Here is a 21,897-nt window from a genome sequence, read left to right as displayed (position 1 = left end):
TATGAAGTGAGTTTTGTTTATGTTTTTTAACAGTTATAATATTATTAAAGGTGCTAAAGTATGAGGAAAATCCCATTTGTCAGTGGCCGGGAGTCTTCGCAACGAACCCGTCTCTTTTTGATTTTGATTTTGCTCGGACGCCGTTCGTCACACCCCAAAATGTCCCATACCATTGGAAAGGTCAGATTCTGACCTTTCATGGGATATCCGGTACGTTTTTCTTGGTTCATGATGGCGTCGAGGAGAAGGCGAGAAACACGATCGCTCAGCTAAATTGATGCAATTCACAGGTCCATCTCTTTCCGACCTCCTCTTCCCACCCATCATTTTAAAGCTTAAAACCTATTTTAATTAGAAATCAATGTTTTAAAAGTATTTCATCCTTGGCGAATAAGCAAATTACGACCAAATCGCAACACCACATCACGTCATTTTTAACAATGGCGAAGAGCTAATGGATCAAGATCAGAGGGCACTGAGCCGGGTAGCGAAATACATCGACGGCCTTTACGTTGGATTAAACCGATGAGATTTAACAAAATTATCATTTATCATCTTTAAAGGTGAGTTATATCCACTTTATATTGTTTTATTATCTTTTTATGTTATTATTTAGTCTAGAAAAAAATACAATCGATAGTAATTCCATGGTTAGGAAGCGGGGGGAATTGAACGGACGGAATGGCCGAATCAACAGCCATTGACCGGAAATGGGCAAAGAAGCCTAACTACTAATGTAAACAAATTGAATCAGTGTATTATGATTGATTTAAATATAATTTGTCAAAGATACATAATTACACAAAAATAGGCAAAAATGTCATTTTAAATTTAATAGCAGTAAGACTAAAGAAAAGCAGACGTATCAATGGTGAATTAAGTAAAACAATGAGCACTGCTGAATGAATTGGTCAAAATCAATCGTCAATCTATTTTTTAAATGTTTTTTTTTTTTCAGTGGAATAACAAGAAATGGAGTGTGAATCAGGTCAAATAACTGATGAGAAAAGAAGCGAACTGCTATCAATGTCACGGACTATTGGTAAGTTATCCTATGTAGTTGCTTGTTTTTTTTATTTAGTTTTTTTTTCACCAAAAAAAAAAAAAAAAATCAAATTATCATTTCAATCCACATCGTTATTAAAGTGTAATTAAGGGCGATTCTAAAGATAACACTTTTTTCAATTTAATAAAAAAAACAGAACAACATTAGATGTTCAACAGAAAAGTTATGTTACATGGTAAAAAATTTGAAACATGTACTCCTATTTGCCTTTATTATTAATTGACAGATTTTGTGACCTGAAACTTGCATTTCATATGGTGACCCCTATGACTATATGAATTTAAAAAATGTTCTAAAATGGCCACTGACATTTATTATATCAATCATTAAAATACATGCCTAAATAAAACCTTTATGTCCCCCCAAAAATCAGGTGAGGGCCACTAACCCATTTATCAGTTCACTGCTGGGGTGCCAAATGGACGTTTATCTAAGAACCTACTTACAAATGTCTTTGTAATATTTAATATGGTTTTTCTTTGTGTATAAGCTAATCAGTAACCCCTTCCATCCTCTCAACTCATAAGCTGAGCTATATTTCTACCTGTTAAGAGTGCGAGTATAAAATTTTCTATGTAAAATGCCGACTTCAGTAAAATACAGCACTATACTCTATAGTTTGCCGTACTTGTTTGCGTCTTGTATTAACTTCCTTTTTTTTTCAGAGTCAAACGGAACTCTACTGCAATGTACAGAGGCAACTATAACGTCAAATGGAACTGGAACACTTTCACTCTCAGAATTAGCTGGTGCTGTAGGTGAGTAAAGGTCATTTATTTAATTAATTTCAGGGACAAGAATTGGACTTAGTTGCATAATCAAAGGAAGTGGATAATTGGTGTTTTAGACTTCATGGATGCTGAATTACTTTTTTATAATTTTAATTTTATTTTGCCAGGACAAAGACAGAAACCAAATTATAGTATACAATCCTTTAATTGTAACAGAGTTCTATCCACCAACTATTGTATACTGGTTAAGGTCTTTTGACTTCTAATGGTTGTCAAGGAATTTTCTATTCCCTATTTGAACCAGTCCCCTTTGTTTAACTTTTTCTTTGGTGCTTTTAACTTCAAATCTACAACTACAACTTTTTTTTTCAGAATTGAATGAATCCCCACTATCAACTATTTCTACTTCGGATCATCTGCAGACAGATAACACTGATAGACAGGACCCATCACACTTTCTGAATTAGCTGGTGTTGTAGGTAAGTAGAGGTCAATCAATTGTATGAATGTCAATAGGCTTCAGCATTAACTGATGAGAAATACTACATGATGTTGTACAACGACAATTGTTCATGATAACTTAGAGATTAAGGTGTTTCTTGATATGGGAAAGACCCTGGTTCAAGTCTTGTCCAACAGCATTTTTTTATATCGTGACTAACCCTTGGGCAAAGTTATTTTCATACAGTGCCTAGGAGTAGGAGTAGCTGCAGTGGTATGCGAATTTGGAGTGGTTCTTATGAAAAGCTAAAAATAAAAACAAATTTCCCCCATGTCAGTCCAAATAATGGAATTATTTTTATATTGAAAAAAAATATTACAATTACAATTTTTAAATGTGCTGTAATCGGTGATCCTGGTTTTTAAAAAAATTATTTCTAACACACTTTGGCCTTCTATTTTTGCAGATGACAGCAATTACCAAGCTATAAGAAGACATTTTCTTAAAGAAGGGAAAGGCAGGCCACCTACTTTACCTACAGTGCAGTTGCAAAACAAGCTCCTAATTCAACTATACTTCATCAAAGAGGAGAGAAATGGCAGCTATAATGAGGTATATATTAAATTTTGCATTTTCTGATCAATTTTCTTGTCAAACGGTATAGGTACAGAGTTTAATAACCAACCGCTGTACTGTGTGGTCTTGAGCAAGTCACCTCGCCCTATCTCAATTTGCAGCATTGCACTGCGGCTAACGTCTGAGTTATTCTAGTCTTCCCTTGGAGTGGACTGTGGAGACAAATTTCCCCTATGGGATGAATAAAGGGAATTTTATTTTAATCTATTTTGATGGAACCTTAGAATATTTGGTTAAACAGCATAGAGGGAGAAATTACAATGTAAGAATGTCTAAGAGCACTGCTTTTGTCATATCTTCACTCTCATTGTCATTGAATAGGATACAAGGATAAGCCAATCAAAATAAAGTTTGAATAGAATTGGTATTAATGGCTCTATAATTTGAACATTTTTTTTTCCTATCTCTCTAAATCTTACTCCCTGTTTAGTTGAATAGATTTTATTATCTTTTTTTCCCCCTTATTTTTACAGCTCAAGATGTGGTTGGAGAAATTGGTGCCAGAAACTTCGGCTGTAACTGTGGGACGTATCAAGCACCGTATCACAAGTCTTTTGGAAACCGTTTCATCCGGGTCAAGGGACCAGTGCACGAGACTATTGACTCAGCAATATGACTTCCATGCCTTAGCGGAACCACTCCAAGCTCTCGGTTTAACAAGACTTCATTTGGAGGATGTAAATGAATTTACAGGTACACCGAAGGACAACATATCTTGTGAAATTGTTATTGCTCTCGAAAATTTTCGATCTTTAAGAAAAGCCCCAGCTACCTTTGTTAACAAGTGGATAAGTAGGTTATGTACTCCTTGTCAAAATTTCTCACAGAAACAGCTAACAAACAAGGTGTCAAAACTAATAAAACAACATAAGAATTTGAGCAAAAGAAATGATAGTGTAGGTAAAAAAGTTCTAAACGAAAGTCTATTTTTTGAAAACAGTGTAGGTGCCAAACCCCTAGTTCAATGCAATGGTTGCGTTGATTTGAAAGATTCTGTAAAAAGTAGAGACAATTTGATAAAAATGTTAGAAGACAAAAATGCAAAATCTGAAATAAATCTTGCCGAGTTACAGTCAACCACCTGCATATTGAAAGATGAAATAGCTTCCAATTTTAATTGTAAAGTAGAAAAGTTACAGGTTGTAGAAGAAAATCGGGCACTAAAAAGAAAATCAAAGGTTTTAGGGGACGAATTAACAGACATACAAAAGTCGAGGACATACAAAACCAATCATAAGTTAAAAAGGGATAATAGAGCTTTAGTTAATAAAGTAGAGGATTTGCATTCGGAACTCAATCAGTTGAAAGATAAGACTTCACATACTAATCTTGTAAATCTAAAGCGCCAACTAAAAAATGAACAGTCTCAGAAATATAAGTGGAAGACAAAGTATGCTAAATTGCAAGGCAGCTTGGTTCATGTCAATGAGTCTTTTCCTTCAGACGAACTTCCTGCATCTGAAATAAATCTTAGGGATTCGAAATATAACAAATTCAGTGCAGATGTTCGTCTAACTTATATGGCACTGGCAGGAGAAGCTGACATACCTGCCTCAAAATGTAGTCAAGTTGTAGACATAGTCAGCACACATCTACACAAGAAGCAGCTGAAAGGACTTCCTTGTACTTCATCAGTTCTGAACATGACTGATGAGGGACACCACATTGCAAAGCAGCACATTGCCGATAAATTGACAGCTTGTGGACATTTCATCTTTGCCCGCGATGGTACAAGCCGTCAAAAGAAACATTTTATGGAAAGGCATGTGATACTTGACGATGGAACAACACTTTCCCTTGGATTTACTGAGATTGCCTCTGATGATGCGAAATCAATGTTGGAGCAGGCGGTGGATATTTTGGAGGAGATAGTGGACAGCAAATTAGATGACGACGAGACATGCAAGGATGAAATTTTCATTGAAATTTTAAAGAGGATGAAGGCATTGATGTCAGATAGGGCAGCCAACATGAAAAAGTTTGACAAGTTATTTTATGAACTAAAGGAAGAGAAGCTTGGACCCGATGATGCGAGCACCCTATTTCTTTATTGTAACGCACATTTTTTACTTGGGCTTTCCAGCGGCACAGAGAATGTATTGAGAGGATTGGAGGAAGAAGTCTCACTGCCAGGCACTCAATTTGGTATTCCAAATTTGTTTTTTGGACAGCTAGCAAGTCTTGGTTTAATAAGATGTGCAGCTGACGTTTTTGGACCGAGAGGAGACGATAAAAATGGATGTCGTGAGGAATGGTTAGCCTACTGCTCCCAAAAAAATGTTATATCAAAATTCGACAGCTACAGGGATAATCGTTTCAATAACATTTTTGAAAATGCATCTGCCCTCATCTTCCATAGAAATCACATTGCAGACTTTTTAGATAATTATTGTTCAAATAGCAATCGCAAATTGACTTCAATTCGGACAGCTATGGACATTACTGATTTGATTACCACCATATTGGCAGTGTCGACTTTAAATGAAGTCTTTACCCGTCCCTACTGGGAATTAATGAACAGCTCCACACCATATTCAGAATTTGCACAGTATGTACAAAAAATGCATCAATTTCTTCAATTCTGCACTACTGCCTCCGGCCATATTCTTAATGACCTGCAACCCGTCTTTATGGACTTTGGAAACCACTGTTCCCTCAACTTTATTAAGTGCCATTTGATGAATGAACATTACGATAAAGAACTTTTCGCTAAGACAATAAGCACCTTGACATTGAAAATGTTGGAAGTATTGGAGAGGCAGTTGGGAGAATTTTTAGGGGATGGAATCTTTGCTGGCGTGATACCTCCTCAGCAAAAAGTTATTCTGGACAAGTGCCCACTCACAAACTTGACTGGAGAGCGACTGTTTGGAGATTTCGACTATGATATTTCAAAACGTCGACATTCATCGACTCACCACAGATCATTTATCAATATGTGGAAGCATAATGGTATAATGAAGTGGCTTAAGAATAAAAGCACCAGTGACCAACAAAGGATTCTTAAAAAGCTCAGAGTAGATCGAAGTTGTTAAGAAAAGAACATAGGGAAGCAGTAGAGAGAGAGAAAGAGAAAATTCAAAAGAAAATTGAAGAAAATGCCCAAAAAAAGAACCAAAAAGAAATATTAGATTTAGCACAAAGAAATAAAGTTCTTGACTCCATCTTAAAGAATGGTTATTGCGATACAACGGAGGCCCTTCAATGTTTAGCAATTAATGGAAATGTTGAAGATCTGAAAAATCAAATAAGATATAGAAAAATATTTAGGAACCAAAAAGATTTAAAATTGACTGGTTCTAAAAGTGATCTGGTTCAAATATTATATGATTGTATAAGCTCTCCCTCATGTTCAGCAGGGGTTTAACCTTTTTGTTTTTTTATTAAACTTAAACATAATTATAAATCTTAACCTACCATGATAATGATAGCTACAGTTTTTAAATAGATTATTCGGTGAATATACAGATCGCAATTAATGGCTTTGTTTGTTTTTTGGTGCATCTTTTTGCTATGTCTATCTTGAAATACATGGCTTGCAACTCATCTTATTAATATAACTTAATTGATGCACCTTTATGCATTGCTGTCTTTGTGATTTAGTAAATTGCGCTTACGATTGTTTCTTAAAAATCCAATTTTATTGACATAGTTTGAAAAAATGTATGATGTGGAATTTGTTTGCAAGGCTTTTTAACACATAGGCCTTTTAAAGCCATTATCAATTGTGTTTACATTATTTATCTAACTTTATAAATGTATTTTTTATGATTTGTTTTCTGAATGACCCGGTCGCAGTTCATACTAAAAAATCTTATTTAATCACTTCATTTTATGAATTATTCAGGACATGTATGATTTTATACTGGTATAACTTTTCTTTTGTCAAATAGAGCTTTCCAAGATCTTTAATATGGTATAAAACTTTTTATTGTGGGTTAATTAGTTATTTTTAAATAATTTTTCAAAAATAGTCGCTAAAATTGTTTTTTCTCCTCCGATTTCTTCCAAACCGTTGAATTAGGCCTTGATCTCATGTTTAACCATTGATTGCTTTAAAAATACTGGGTTTACAGGGCTACAAAAAATTAGCAATGTAGAATTATTAGTATAGATGAATTATTATTAGTTTCAAGTTGATTGAAATAATATTTTTACATTCCTATCACGTCAAAAATGGCGCTGAGGACAATATTCTCTGAAAAATTGTGCATTTCGTTAATTTTTTCGTGATTTGAATGATTGCTGTAAGATAATTCCTTGTGTGTATGACTGCTTTTTCTTTTATTATGTTGCTATACAATTTGTGTATATATGTTTCTATTAGTAGTGAAAGGCTTTTGTAAATATTTTTCGAGTTATGGAGTGCTGAAAAAGGCATTTTCTCCAGCTCGCAGAATATCGCGAAATATTCAAAGTCCAAATATAAATAAAAATTCATATAAAATTCATTTATTGTCCGATTTTGTTCATTTTTTCTTTGCTTTTCTTGTATCGATGATACCTTCATTGTTATTTAAATAATATTGCAAAATTCTCATTATGAAAATTTAGTTTGTGGTACCTACTTGTGTATTGACCATCCATTCACAATGACATGTTTGAGGGCTTGTAGAGACCTGTCTTCCTGTGTTGCTATTTTAGTTTTTTTCAGTATCTCATCAGGCAGATATGCTTTTTCCTTTGGTTCTTCGCCGTTCTCTGTTGACGTGCAACTTATTGTTGCTCTTGACAGTGTGTCAGCTATGAGCAGTGATGAACCTTTAGCCCATTTCAACTCGATATCGTACCGATTGCTTCTCATTAGGAGTCTTTGTAATCTCCGTGGCGCCTCGCTCAAAGGTTTTCTGATTATTGTCTCTAGAGGTTTATGATCAGTAATGACGAATATCTTCCTACCATAGGTATATTGGTCAAATCTTTCTAAACCGAAAACGATTGCAAGCATCTCTTTTTCTATCTGTGCCCATCGCTGTTCTGTTTCTGTCAATGTTCTGGAAGCAAACTCAATGGGTTGACCTTCTTGCATCAAAACAGCCCCAAGTCCGTCCTTGCTGCTATCTACCTGCAGTTCTAATCCCTTGTTCTCATCATAATATTTCAGGACAGGAGTTTTGCTTATTGCTTCCTTTACTTTCTTAAATGATCTGTCACATTCTTCAGTCCATGAAAAGTTCTGATCTTTCTTTGTCAGTTCTCTTAATGGCCTTAACATGTCTGATAATTTTGTGAGAAATCGGGCTAGGTACTGTACCATTCCACAAAATCGTTTGACATCATGCACGTCCCTTGGTGTAGGCATGTTAACGATCGCTTCAACTTTCTTTTGGTCGGGCTCTATTCCTTTGTCACTAATTCTATGGCCCATGAATGTGACTTCATCTTGTCGTTCTCTTGCCTTCTGGTCATTCAAGCGTATGTTCTTTTGTTGACATCTCTCTTTCAACTTTCCATAGTTGTGATCATGGTTCCTCATCGCATCTTCTTTGGTTTCTCCACAACCAACTACTATGATATCATCTGCTACATTTATGGTTCCATCAAGACCTTCAAGTGCGCTAGACAGGTGCTTTGAGAAGATTTCGCTTGAAACATTCAAACCGAAAGGTAGTCTGGTCCATCTTAATCTACCCATTGGTGTTATCATAGTCGTGAGGAAACTGGATTTTCTATCTAGTTTTATATGCCAGAACGCTTCCTTGACATCGAGTTTTGTGAATACTTTTGCATTCTGAAATTTAGGTAACACGTCATCAAGCGTCAGTAGCTTGTGGTGTTCTCGCATGAGGGCGTCATTTAGTGGTCTGGGATCAATACATATTCTCAAATCTCCATTGGCTTTCTCAACCACTGCCATTTGGTTTACCCACTCTGTCGGCTCGTCAACTGGACAAAGAATACCCCTTTCAATTATTAATAAGCCTGTTGAGCTCGGATTTTACTTTGTCTTGTAGTGCAAATGGCACTTTTCTGCACGGCAATCTTCTTGGTTGTTTGGTGGTGTCTACCTTGAGTCGGGCTTCACCTAAATCACCTAAATTGTCATTCGCAGTTACATTGGCAACATATTTGTCATCATTGAAAGTTATGAAATTCAGATCTTGTAGTGTTTTCAATCCTAATAGACAACTGAATTCATTCTTTACCACCATGAATTTAACCTTGTGGTGTGATTTTGTCTTAGGGTTGATGACATCAAGTGTTGTTTCTCCTTTAGGTACCATTTTGCTTTTGTTCCACATCACTAGTCTCGTTTTCGTTGGAACCACTTGGTCACGTCTGACGTGTTGTTGACAGATAGTGTTCACATCTGCGGCGGTATCAATTTTGAAACGAACTTTGTTGTCATTGACATTCAACACGCATGTCGACTGTTTGGTGTTGCCTGAATTTCCCATTGCCAACAGCCATTTGTCGTCATACTGTTCATCAGAGTCGTCATCTACTTGTACTGCATTGATTTTAGACCTACATTTTGCTTTAAAATGGTTCTTTAACTTGCACCTGGAACAAGATTTTCCCCAAGCTGGACATTTCTTTTTGTCATCAAAGTCATGTTTGAGTCCGCAGCATCTGCACTCATTTGTTGTTCTTTTGTTCTTAAAATTCCCTGTTCCTTGGGCGGCCCCTATTCTATCTATTCTCTGTTGGGAGGATCTTGCCTTTGTCGGTTGCATTTCCTCTATCTGGGAAGCTGTTTGCTCATGGGCCTGGCAGGTTTCAATGGTCTTTTTCAGAGACAATTCTGTATCTTTGAGCAGCTTTTCTTTAAGGTGTTTCGGTGCACAAAATACAATCTTATCTCGGATCATCTTGTCCTTCTCGAAATTGCATTGCTCAGCCTGAGCCTTTAATTCCGTGACGAATTTATCGAAAGGGTGATCGTATGGAATATTCCAAAATCTATATCTTTGGAGTACTTCATTGTTTCTCGGTAGACAGTACTTCTCTAGTTTATTCAGTACAGTATCTGGACTATCCCTATCTTCTCCTTCTAGGAAGTCCATTTGATCAAATACTTCGATCGCATCCGAACCTGCGCAATGGAGTATTATAGCAGCTTGTGCCTTTGTTGACTTTGTCGATGCACCTGATGCTTCGAGGTAGATCTCCATCTGCCTTCTCCATTTTTTGAATTGTTCGGCTATGTTACCGTCATTCAATCTGAGTATATTCGGTAGTCTGAAATTAGCTTCTGCCATAGTAGTTCAGGTCTAAGGGATGCAATCGAGTAAAACTTCCACGATATCTCCCTTGCTCTACCAGCCGTCTGCGTCGAACGCGTGATCGTGACAAATCGTGCCACAATCCGACTAGATAGCAATTATCATGTACCTACTTGGATTTAGATGTTTTCCTCTGCCACCATGTTAACTTCGTTAATAAATCATTGAGATTGAAGACAGTTGATTAACAAATGAAGTGTTTTATTTCTAGACATCTCGTGCCATAACTTCAGAACAGATAAAAAACAACCGAACACTTGGGTTGTAGTTTAGGCAGTCTAAATAACAATTCGTAATAGTGGAATTATCTATTCACATTGTCAACAGTGGTGATAGCTGGGATTGATGAAGATGACTTGGCAGAAGTAGTAGCTTGGGTTTTTGAAGATGGCTTGGTGGTGATAACTGTTGGGGTTGACGAGTATGGCTTGTTGGTGATGGTTGTTGGGGTTGATGAAGATGGCTTGTTGGTGGTGGTTGTTGGGGTTGATGAAGATGGCTTGTTGGTAGTGGTTGATGAAGATGACTTGGAAATGTGTTTATTATAAGTTTCCCAAGATTTCCCTACATGTTTCACCATTTGTGAAGGCACTTCCATTTTTGTTGACCTGAGACCTCTTGTTGACAGGTAAGTCTTGGTCATTGCCAAAGCTTCATAATTGAAGGCCGTCAAACGGGTTCTGTCATTCTCAATTATGTCATCCATAATATTGAACGACCCTTCAACTAGTGGGCCACTAAATATACTTAACAGTGCTTTTACTAATTTGGAAAGTATAGGATACCTTTTAGCTCCCTTCTTCTTCAACTGAAATATTTTCACCCACCAACTACTATCAATCCTGAAGTCATCATCATCACTATCAGCATCAATGGACGACACCTCATCATCAATTGCATATTGTCTCAGTTCATTGTCCAGAGTTCCTCGTTCATGTGAGGGAATGACGTTTGGCAGCAGTTCTGCCAATGCCAGTAAAGCACTGGCAGTCTCAGATGATCTCTGATTGCAGGGGTCCAGATATGACAGCCGAATGAACACTTTGTTGTCAAGGGGGAGTTTTTTAATTAATTTGCTGGCCTCAATATAACCTTGTCGCAGTGACTTGAAAAAATGTGGAAGCCAAGGGTTGCCAGATTTGTCTCGAAGGCATTTCAGCAAATGGGGCAAACAATATTCTCCAACAGAAATATGACGATTTTTCAACTGGAGTGATTCATCTTCTGTGTTGATATTGTTTAGATTTGTAGCAGTGCATTTGGCTATCACTTCGGGGCAAATAAAACAACTATAATATGACTTTACTAATGAGTATAATTCACAGTGTAAAGCATGGCATTGTGGCTTGTTTGATTGAAACATCTTTGTGTAGCCTTCGAATGTTTTTAAAAGTCCTCTGAACAATTGTATTGTAATATTTAATTTCTTAGAATTGTCAAACAACGAATTGACTACTCTTTCTTTCCTGTCGTTGTTGGCATTAGATTTTTTTTGTTTCAGTTGACCAGTCAAAATATTTAAGATCACAGCTTGAACTGCATCTGAAACATTAAATTTATTAAATATCTCCTCTTGCACAGATTGTTTCTCTTTTTTTTTCTTCATCTCCAAGGAAGGCACTGTAATATAATTTTAAACTGTCTGATAGTTGATCAAGACGATCAGCAACACTTCTCATCTGCAGGAAACGAGTCGGAATGGGTCTAACCAAAGATAATTTCTTCCCGTAGAGAAGAGACTGAATTTCAAAAAATATGCTCCTGGCCTTGGGACTGTCCTCAATGTCATAAAAAACATCAGAGGCGAAACTGCTTACAGAAAAAAAATCCTTTTCTACCTCACCCAACAGCTTTTTTTTGCAGCATTGTTGACCATATGGATTGAGTCGCCACTGATGTCCAACAAATTTTTATTTTCTCTCCTCATCTTTGCCTCCAAGCCATCCTTCACACCCCTCATTACAGAACAATTGTCCATGAGAACAGAGACAACCTGACTCCAGTCTAATTCTCGGCTGTGAAGGACATCAGTGACAGCACAAAGTAAATTATACGAATTTGCCAAATTCACCTCACGGCTGCCTAACAGGTCAATGACGTATCTACCAACATCTATGTCAAAATACTGGACAAGAATGTTAAGAATCTTGTTTCCGGCATTAGTTGTGGCCTCATCGATATTTAGTGAAAAATGAATGCCCTTTAGTTTATCCGAAAGGTCCTTTTTGATGAATGATGCAACCCCATGTGTTGTTGAGTATGTTGCAGATGTTTTAGAAAGGGATGTAGAATTGAGGGCAACAGAATGTTTGCCAAGACGTTCAGACAAGGCAAGAAGATCAGGGGCAAGCGTAAATGGTAAACAATGTTCACTAATAAAGAGGGAAACGATAGCCTTCACTTCCGAGCAGCTGTCATGAATCGATTGTTTCGAGCACCCCCCTAACTCGGATACAAGCTTGGAAGAACCCTGCACTGACTTGAATTTTTTTATATGATCGCCCTGCTGATCGTGAATTTTTAGAGCTTTCTTACCTGCAGATCCGTAAGAAATAGTCTTACCACACAGGACACAAAAACATTTTCCTGGCTCGTCTATTTTCTTACACCACGACTCAAATCTATGACCAAGTTCAGAAACCTCGTCTAACCAAAACCACCTCCAAGCATTCCGAACGTCGTTCTCCACTGCCGAAGTGTCTTCTCCTTTATTGAGAAATCGCATCTTTACAGATATTATCAAAGTCTAAGTCTGAAGACAAGCTTATTCAACAAAGGCACAACAGTCACAACACGCACAGTTCCATTCGAGTCACAGAACAGACAACTGAAAGATAGTGTCGAGCGGAAGTCTCGATGATACCTCAAGTCATCGGCCACCAACACTCAAAACTTCCCGAACTCGATGACCAAGGAAAAGTCGGGAATTCCCGAGAAGTAGCACTTCAACTGAGCTTTGGATGGCTTTTTTGTATTAAAACTTAAAATACATTAAATAAATTCACTTTGTATAATAATAAAACATTGATACCTATAACCATTTTGATCTATTTACGACGTTTGTGTTTTGTTAGCTGTTTAAAATATGATATAACGTCAATACCCAATACCAATGACTAGGTATTGAATGAAAGCACCGATGACTAGAGCGATGCTCGAGACTTTTTTGAGTCTCGAGACTCAAAAAAGCATCGAGACGCAAAAAAGTCTCGAGCTTCGCTGGAATCATCGCCGACGAGAGAGGGGTGAACAATGCAGATAGTACACATTGTTAGTAACGCGTGCATCGTTCGCGCAGTATAGTCTCGAGACTCGGGACTCAATACGAGAAGCATCGACGACCAAGATTCTCGAGACGAGAAAAGCATCGAGAACTAAGTGGAGGTCGGGAAGTTCTCAGTCGTCGATGACCTGACTTCTCAAAACCTAAAGCATCGATGACCTTTTGGTGACCCGGATGCCCTCCCCTACTGAAAGAAGATTTCAAATCAGGGTTGCCAGATTATTTTTCAACAAAATGCCAGGGGAAGACTCAAAAAATGCCAAAACACTCAAAAAAATGCCAAAGTCTGTTGACTCCCACCCCCACTAAGAAAACTACTCACTTTTGATAGACAATTTACTATCATATCCTGGTGGCTTGCGTGTTTTCTTTTACTTTTTTTTTTTAATTATACTAAATTTCCTGTTGGGGTAATGAAATAATTAAGAAAAGGTGTCATTTGAAGTATAATATACAAGAAAAGAAAATGCCAAATGAAAATGCCAAATGCCAAATGATTTTTCTAATGCCAAATGGTTTTCAAAAATGCCAGATTTTTGGAATCTGGCATTTAAAATGCCAAACTGGCAACCCTGTTTCAAATTGGGAAGCCAGTTTTATATGCCCACGCAACACATGCGCATCGCATTAATTACCGGAAATCATCCTAGTTTCGTTATCAAGAAGAAAAAAGTGACCGATAAGTAGAAAGCAACCGATCCGTTACTCGCCGTTAGAGTGCTGAGCAGCAGGTGAACCGATATTTCCAAGCTATCTTTCCGGCGGCACAACAGTGAAAAAGCCGGCGAGAGAGTCAAAATGCCGGAAAGTGATTTTCAATTTAACCAATTTGCCGGAATTTCCGGCATCTGCCGGCGAACTTTCACCCATGGACCATACAGAGAAATAGAGTACTAGATAGTTTATTTTCCTGTCATACGGAGAAATAGAGCCGGCCTCAATTTAATTCCAATGCGGAATACCACTAACTGGTTCAGGTAGCAGCAAAATGCATGGAACAATTCTTTTGTTCAGTTTCAACTTCCAGAAGCTATACACAGGGAACCGGGAGAAACAAATTTCTTAGCTCAACAATACTAGATTAAAGCATTTTGTTTTGTTTTTTCTTCTTCTCAACGCCTATTACAGACAGAAAAAGAATTATTTATTGAGAAAGTACAGATCAGAGAGAATTGAAACAGCTGACATCAAGGAAAAATATATAGGCTTAATATATTGCGACATTCTCATTCATGGCTGCCTCTATTCTCATCCCCCCCCCCCCCCCCCCCCAGGCAGGCCGATTGGATTACTGAAAAAAACGTCGCCGGCTTTTGCGATTTGGATTTGATTGATTTTTTAAATTTAATTGTGCAACTTGTGACAAGAAACTTAACAAATTACTGCATTACAACCTTTGGATTAAACATACAACAATTGTGGACTACTATTATGAAGACTAGCATCCTAGACTAGGGGATGAGAATAGTCACTCCCCTCATTCATTCACTGGAATCTTGGAAGCGTCAACAACAAAATATCTATTCACATGTAGATAAACCAAATACACCACTGAAACGGCGTCATTTAGTTGTTCACTTTGAAACTTTCAAAATGAAAAAAAGACCTCCTAAAAGGGAAGTATGGACTGATAATTATCTGAGGTGGCGTATTAAATTATCGAAAATAGTGATATGACAAACTCCCCATCTCCCATGGTCCTGATACTGCACTCGCACGTGAAGCTACAGAGATGAATGCCAGAGGACAAAAACAATGGATTGCGAGTTCAAGTAAATATAAAATTGATCATATTTATTCACTATTGCTATTTTTTTATCTATTATCAAACAACAATGGGTGAAATATATTACAACAATTTGAAATAAACATAAATAAAACTCACGTAAAGGTAAGTGGTGTTGTTGACTCCATCTTGATTCGAATTGTGACGGGATTAGTACGAGAGGACGCGAGAAAAAAATGGTCACGTGATCGTCAAAGTCGTTCGTTCGGCGAGCTTCGGGCTCCAACTATAACTCCGTATTCTCATCCCTATTAACCAACAGGTAGGGAGGGTAGCCTCGCCTAGCCGCCGTCCCTTCTCGCTATTCTCATCCCTGTGTAGGGTCAGCTTAGCACCCCCCTTCCTCACTACTCTCACCTGATCATCAAATTTCTCGTGGTACTGGACGTAAGGAGGGTGAACATGTATGTCTTGCATTTAAAATGTAGACTGGCTGGCTTGAGATATGGGAATCATTGTTGGAAATCTGTCTATGGGATCTCTCTCTCTCTCTCTCTCTCTCTCTCTCTCTCTCTCTCTCTCTCTCTCTCTCTCTCTCTCTCTCTCGCTCTCTCTCTCTCCCTACCCCAAACTTTATTTCTCTACATCTTTTATATTGTTTGTATTTCCTTTCTCTCGTTCACTCAATATTTCATATCTCTCTCCCCCTCTCCCCATCCCCCTCTTTCTCTATTTTAATTTGTTGGTATTTTCTTCTTCTCTTTCTCCTCCACTTTCTATTTCGCCTCTTCCCCCCCCCCCCCCCCCCCCCCCCCCCCCCCGCTTCTCTTTCTTTCTCTCCCCTGTCTCAATTTATATCCGGCTGTTGATTAGGTAATAGTAATACGGGATGAGAATAGCGAGAAGGGTGGCGGCTAGGCTAGGTTACCTTCCCTCCCTATATGTTGGTTAACAGGGGTGAGAATAGCGAGAAGTGGCGAGGACCTCTACTGCTACTCTCATCCCGGGGGTGAGAGCTCGATCGATTTTTTATTTTTATTCTCATCCCGGGGGTGAGAATAGTCACTCCGATCTAAAATCTCTACCAAGCTACTAATCAGGTCTACAGTCAAAGTCAGTCTACCTCTTTCGTCATAGTAATAGTTCTAGAATTATATATCTAGATTTAGATAGAAACTTCTAGATAACTGAACATACAGACTTCTAGATAGACGCTAGAGGCGAGATGAATATATCTGATCTTTTAGACCAGACTCGATTCTAGATATAAACTAAATTAAGATATATAATGAAAATACTTACTTTTAGTAGTGGTAGGACTTGAATTACCTTTTATTTTGGAAATTGGCAAGAGCCAATATTCTTTTTACCGCTACTGCTTGCCGTCATTCTATGTCAAAGTCACAAGTGTAACCGGAATCTGGAGGAAACCCGATGAGGAATTCGCACTTTATTTGTAGGCCGGAACAGTATGCCTTTTTATGTTGTGTGTTGGTGTGTAGTATCTCGATCGAGGCTGTTGTGAGTTGTTGTCATGATGTTCCGTTTGTGATTGTGACGTCATATCTTGTTGGCCACCGTATATAAGCGGCAGTCACCGCTTACTCACTCTCTTTGACCATTTGAATCTACAGCAAACGTTCCTAACGGATAATCAAAATCTAGGTATGTGTACTTAGTAAATCGGGAACTGCCCACTTCGGTGGAGATTCATGCCTCGGGCATATTATTTATTTATTTTATTTTCTCATCGTGAATGAGATGTAAAAATCTATTCACGACAATTGGCGCTGCGACTAATAAAGTTTTACAATTTTCACTGTGGTTTTAGTGTAACTGTAACATTTCGAACCCTGCCATGAAAATCGTGCATGGAGACACCACGTGCATGGGCACGGGAAATAGTTTCATAAAAAAGAGTTCTGTAAACAAGTCCGTCGTTAGTTAGCATTGTTCTAAAATTTCAACGGATTATGTTTAGATGCGCCACGATATTTTTCCTCTGGATTACATGGGAGTTGGTGGATGCTACCCAACCAGAGAGGTCTTAACTGCTATTTCTGCAGCTATTCGCCGTTTTAGGGGTCGGCAATTCTCAACTAATTATCAGTATTTCAGTGATTTAACTACGATAATATTTAGAGAGATTTTCACTCTACAAAAAAGGAACAAAATATTGGTGAGTACCTTTCCCATTTTCATTGAATTGTTATTTGGAAATGCTTTAAATGACTAGGAGATGAGACCTACTATGCATTATTCCTTATAACTATCTGCTGATCTGGTGAACCACTCATAAAATAGGTGTCATGGTGTTTTTACTTACACAGAGGTCGAAGTCTATGTCTAAACTGAGTTAATCAAGACCCACCATGCATACAGGGTAGGGTGCTTATCTTTTATGCATGAGACTAGAGTCTCAAGGACTGACATCTGGAGTACTATTCCTATGCATTGCATGGCTCCCAGATTGCTGGTCAATCAGCTCTATCTCTAGTTCTTAAGTCAACAGTAACTGGACTCAACTCAGGTAGACTAACTAGACTAAGTTGTAAGTGATAAATCACTTAACTAGCTGAACAACCTACACAGGCTGCTAGAATTGTCTCACCAGACAGTAGCATTCATCTTCATTTACATGTTCCTAACAACCCCTATTAAGTATAGGATGTTTATCTGAACTCTTTACATCCATACTCTGTAAACATATCCATCAGAAGGCGAAGTCGATGTCTAAACTCCCGATTTTAAATCATGACCTACCATGAATACAGGGTAGGGTGCTTATCTTTTATGCATGAGACTAGAGTCTCAATGACTGCCATCTGGAGTACTATTCCTATGCATTGCATGGCTCCCAGATTGCTGGTCAATTACCTCTATCTCTAGTTTTAAAGTCAACAGTAACTGGACTCAACTCAGGTAGACTAGCTAACTAGTCTCTAAGCTGTAAGTGTTAACATCAGAAGATTACAACAGAGGTCAAAGTCTATGTCTAAACTGAGTTTAATCAAGACCCACCATGCATACAGGGTAGGGTGCTTATCTTTTATGCATGAGACTAGAGTCTCAAGGACTGACATCTGGAGTACTATTCCTATGCATTGCATGGCTCCCAGATTGCTGGTCAATCAGCTCTATCTCTAGTTCTTAAGTCAACAGTAACTGGACTCAACTCAGGTAGACAAACTAGACTAAGTTGTAAGTGATAAATCACTTAACCAGCTGAACAACCTACACAGGCTGCTAGTTTTGTCTCACCAGACAGTAGCGTTCATCTTCATTTACATGTTCCTAACAACCCCTATTAAGTACAGGATGTTTGTCTGAACTCTTTACATCCATACATATCCACTTGCCGTAGACACCTGGTCAGTGTCTAAATAGGATAAGACCACCTCGAACCCAGTGATTAAACAATGAAAATAGCTGAAAGCTATCAGCTGCGGTGTAGGTGTTGTAAACAAGTGAGAGGGGATCTTAGAGTATTCCAAGTTTACAGACTTTTGTCATTACTGCCAAGGACCTTTTGAGGTCATCTGGGATATGCAAGCCTTTGGCTAAAACCTTGCTTGACATTCAAGCCCATAAAGGTTTACTCACTAAGGAAGATGTGATAGATAAGATCAGTAATGGCGATATGTTAGAACTTTTTGATTTTCGGTTCCCGAATCGTGCGTTTTTGAGAAGCCAGGCGAACATGTCCCTGGTACCTCTCGCTACAGTTCCCTGCACAAAATCGTTTTGAATGATAATGTGTCTGGTCCTGGAGACAGACGAAGGGACTGTCTGAGCTGCAGATCACAACTAAAGCTGCAGGTTCGCATCCTGAACAAGACGCTACTAGCAATCCTCAAGGAAGTGGTAGTAATGTCATGAACCCTACATTTTGTATTTTGTAACGATGCGAAACGCACGATTCGTAATGCGTGGCACAATCAGCCTACCGAAAACATCCTTTTTGGCGTCCGACCAGAAGCGGGTTCCTTTCGTTCATGAAGGTAAATTTTGTCAAAATTCCATAGACAAGGTGCCTTACTCTGAATGTCCTGAACCTGTAACTCACACATTGGACCCACCCTCTCAAGATTTTCTCAAACAAAGGCTTCACATCAATGGACCCACAAAGAGAGGACTGTGGACATGCGAGAGACACAATAAGGCGAACCCGCTGGCTACCACGAAGAACGCCATCTATGAGAAGAACCATAGAACAGGAAGATACTCCAATTTAAGAATCTGGGTCAAAATCTGAGGAATTGGAAGATTGTAACCAAATTAGAGCAGTGACTCACCACACAAGCATTAAAACAGCTGGCGGACAGCAGAGGACTGAGATGAGTGTTGAGGCAATGTTCAAAAAGATATCACTGCATGAGCAAACCCAAAGTAAATTACTCTCATTGCACTCCAAAGCCAAGACTTGGAAGTTATGCAAAGAGGTGCTCAACGTGCACAGCCAAGATCTCGCTCCAATTACCCACCATCAAGTGCCTGTTTTTCATGTGGAGGTCAAGACCACTATGCTAGAGACTGTTCCATGAAAGGTCGCCCAAAGGAAGACAAGGCGCCAAACGGACAGGGATCAGATTGAGCCTGAAATTGATCCCAGTTCAAACAAGGGCAAGTAAAGAGGACCCATTTTTTTGAGGCACAAACCATCTTAATCTACCCATTGGTGTTATCATAGTCGTGAGGAAACTGGATTTTCTATCTAGTTTTATATGCCAGAACGCTTCCTTGACATCGAGTTTTGTGAATACTTTTGCATTCTGAAATTTAGGTAACACGTCATCAAGCGTCAGTAGCTTGTGGTGTTCTCGCATGAGGGCGTCATTTAGTGGTCTGGGATCAATACATATTCTCAAATCTCCATTGGCTTTCTCAACCACTGCCATTTGGTTTACCCACTCTGTCGGCTCGTCAACTGGACAAAGAATACCCCTGTTGAGCTCGGATTTTACTTTGTCTTGTAGTGCAAATGGCACTTTTCTGCACGGCAATCTTCTTGGTTGTTTGGTGGTGTCTACCTTGAGTCGGGCTTCACCTAAATCACCTAAATTGTCATTCGCAGTTACATTGGCAACATATTTGTCATCATTGAAAGTTATGAAATTCAGATCTTGTAGTGTTTTCAATCCTAATAGACAACTGAATTCATTCTTTACCACCATGAATTTAACCTTGTGGTGTGATTTTGTCTTAGGGTTGATGACATCAAGTGTTGTTTCTCCTTTAGGTACCATTTTGCTTTTGTTCCACATCACTAGTCTCGTTTTCGTTGGAACCACTTGGTCACGTCTGACGTGTTGTTGACAGATAGTGTTCACATCTGCGGCGGTATCAATTTTGAAACGAACTTTGTTGTCATTGACATTCAACACGCATGTCGACTGTTTGGTGTTGCCTGAATTTCCCATTGCCAACAGCCATTTGTCGTCATACTGTTCATCAGAGTCGTCATCTACTTGTACTGCATTGATTTTAGACCTACATTTTGCTTTAAAATGGTTCTTTAACTTGCACCTGGAACAAGATTTTCCCCAAGCTGGACATTTCTTTTTGTCATCAAAGTCATGTTTGAGTCCGCAGTATCTGCACTCATTTGCTGTTCTTTTGTTCTTAAAATTCCCTGTTCCTTGGGCGGCCCCTATTCTATCTATTCTCTGTTGGGAGGATCTTGCCTTTGTCGGTTGCATTTCCTCTATCTGGGAAGCTGTTTGCTCATGGGCCTGGCAGGTTTCAATGGTCTTTTTCAGAGACAATTCTGTATCTTTGAGCAGCTTTTCTTTAAGGTGTTTCGGTGCACAAAATACAATCTTATCTCGGATCAACTTGTCCTTCTCCTCGAAATTGCATTGCTCAGCCTGAGCCTTTAATTCCGTGACGAATTTATCGAAAGGGTGATCGTATGGAATATTCCAAAATCTATATCTTTGGAGTACTTCATTGTTTCTCGGTAGACAGTACTTCTCTAGTTTATTCAGTACAGTATCTGGACTATCCCTATCTTCTCCTTCTAGGAAGTCCATTTGATCAAATACTTCGATCGCATCCGAACCTGCGCAATGGAGTATTATAGCAGCTTGTGCCTTTGTTGACTTTGTCGATGCACCTGATGCTTCGAGGTAGATCTCCATCTGCCTTCTCCATTTTTTGAATTGTTCGGCTATGTTACCGTCATTCAATCTGAGTATATTCGGTAGTCTGAAATTAGCTTCTGCCATAGTAGTTCAGGTCTAAGGGATGCAATCGAGTAAAACTTCCACGATATCTCCCTTGCTCTACCAGCCGTCTGCGTCGAACGCGTGATCGTGACAAATCGTGCCACAATCCGACTAGATAGCAATTATCATGTACCTACTTGGATTTAGATGTTTTCCTCTGCCACCATGTTAACTTCGTTAATAAATCATTGAGATTGAAGACAGTTGATTAACAAATGAAGTGTTTTATTTCTAGACATCTCGTGCCATAACTTCAGAACAGATAAAAAACAACCGAACACTTGGGTTGTAGTTTAAGCAGTCTAAATAACAATTCGTAATAGTGGAATTATATATTCACATTGTCAACAGTGGTGATAGCTGGGATTGATGAAGATGACTTGGCAGAAGTAGTAGCTTGGGTTTTTGAAGATGGCTTGGTGGTGATAACTGTTGGGGTTGACGAGTATGGCTTGTTGGTGATGGTTGTTGGGGTTGATGAAGATGGCTTGTTGGTGGTGGTTGTTGGGGTTGATGAAGATGGCTTGTTGGTAGTGGTTGATGAAGATGACTTGGAAATG

The 21,897-nt window shown here is 38.6% G+C and overlaps 2 protein-coding genes and 1 long non-coding RNA gene across 3 annotated transcripts; 2 read left to right on the top strand and 1 right to left on the bottom strand.

Annotated features, from left to right (window-relative positions):
* The first annotated feature begins 219 nt into the window (after positions 1–219).
* Positions 220–2,841, top strand: LOC144975521 (uncharacterized). Its single transcript, XR_013645938.1, has 5 exons — positions 220–563; positions 959–1,042; positions 1,732–1,824; positions 2,170–2,276; positions 2,706–2,841. It is a non-coding gene; the product is annotated as an uncharacterized LOC144975521 (long non-coding RNA).
* LOC144975514 (uncharacterized) lies at positions 2,706–7,326 on the top strand. The gene is made up of 2 exons (XM_078919682.1): positions 2,706–2,851; positions 3,349–7,326. Exon 2 carries the CDS (start codon positions 3,355–3,357, stop codon positions 5,908–5,910), a length of 2,556 nt encoding a protein of 851 aa, XP_078775808.1. The 5' UTR covers positions 2,706–2,851; positions 3,349–3,354; the 3' UTR covers positions 5,911–7,326.
* Positions 7,327–19,723: 12,397 nt separating this feature from the next.
* LOC144975928 (uncharacterized) lies at positions 19,724–21,337 on the bottom strand. The gene has a single exon (XM_078920116.1). The coding sequence runs from the start codon at positions 21,335–21,337 to the stop codon at positions 19,724–19,726; it is 1,614 nt and encodes a 537-aa protein (XP_078776242.1).
* Positions 21,338–21,897: the final 560 nt, after the last annotated feature.

The sequence above is a fragment of the Berghia stephanieae genome, chromosome 6, assembly GCF_034508935.2.
Source record: "Berghia stephanieae isolate SIO BIC M18660-M18661 chromosome 6, UCSD_Bste_1.3, whole genome shotgun sequence".
NCBI lineage: Eukaryota > Metazoa > Mollusca > Gastropoda > Nudibranchia > Aeolidiidae > Berghia > Berghia stephanieae.
This window is presented reverse-complemented; position numbering and strand designations above follow the sequence as displayed.

Excerpts from the sequence above, each read along its gene's own strand:
- LOC144975928 (XM_078920116.1), bottom strand. The coding sequence starts at position 21,337 with ATGGCAGAAGCTAATTTCAGACTACCGAATATACTCAGATTGAATGAC.
- LOC144975514 (XM_078919682.1), top strand. The coding sequence starts at position 3,355 with ATGTGGTTGGAGAAATTGGTGCCAGAAACTTCGGCTGTAACTGTGGGA.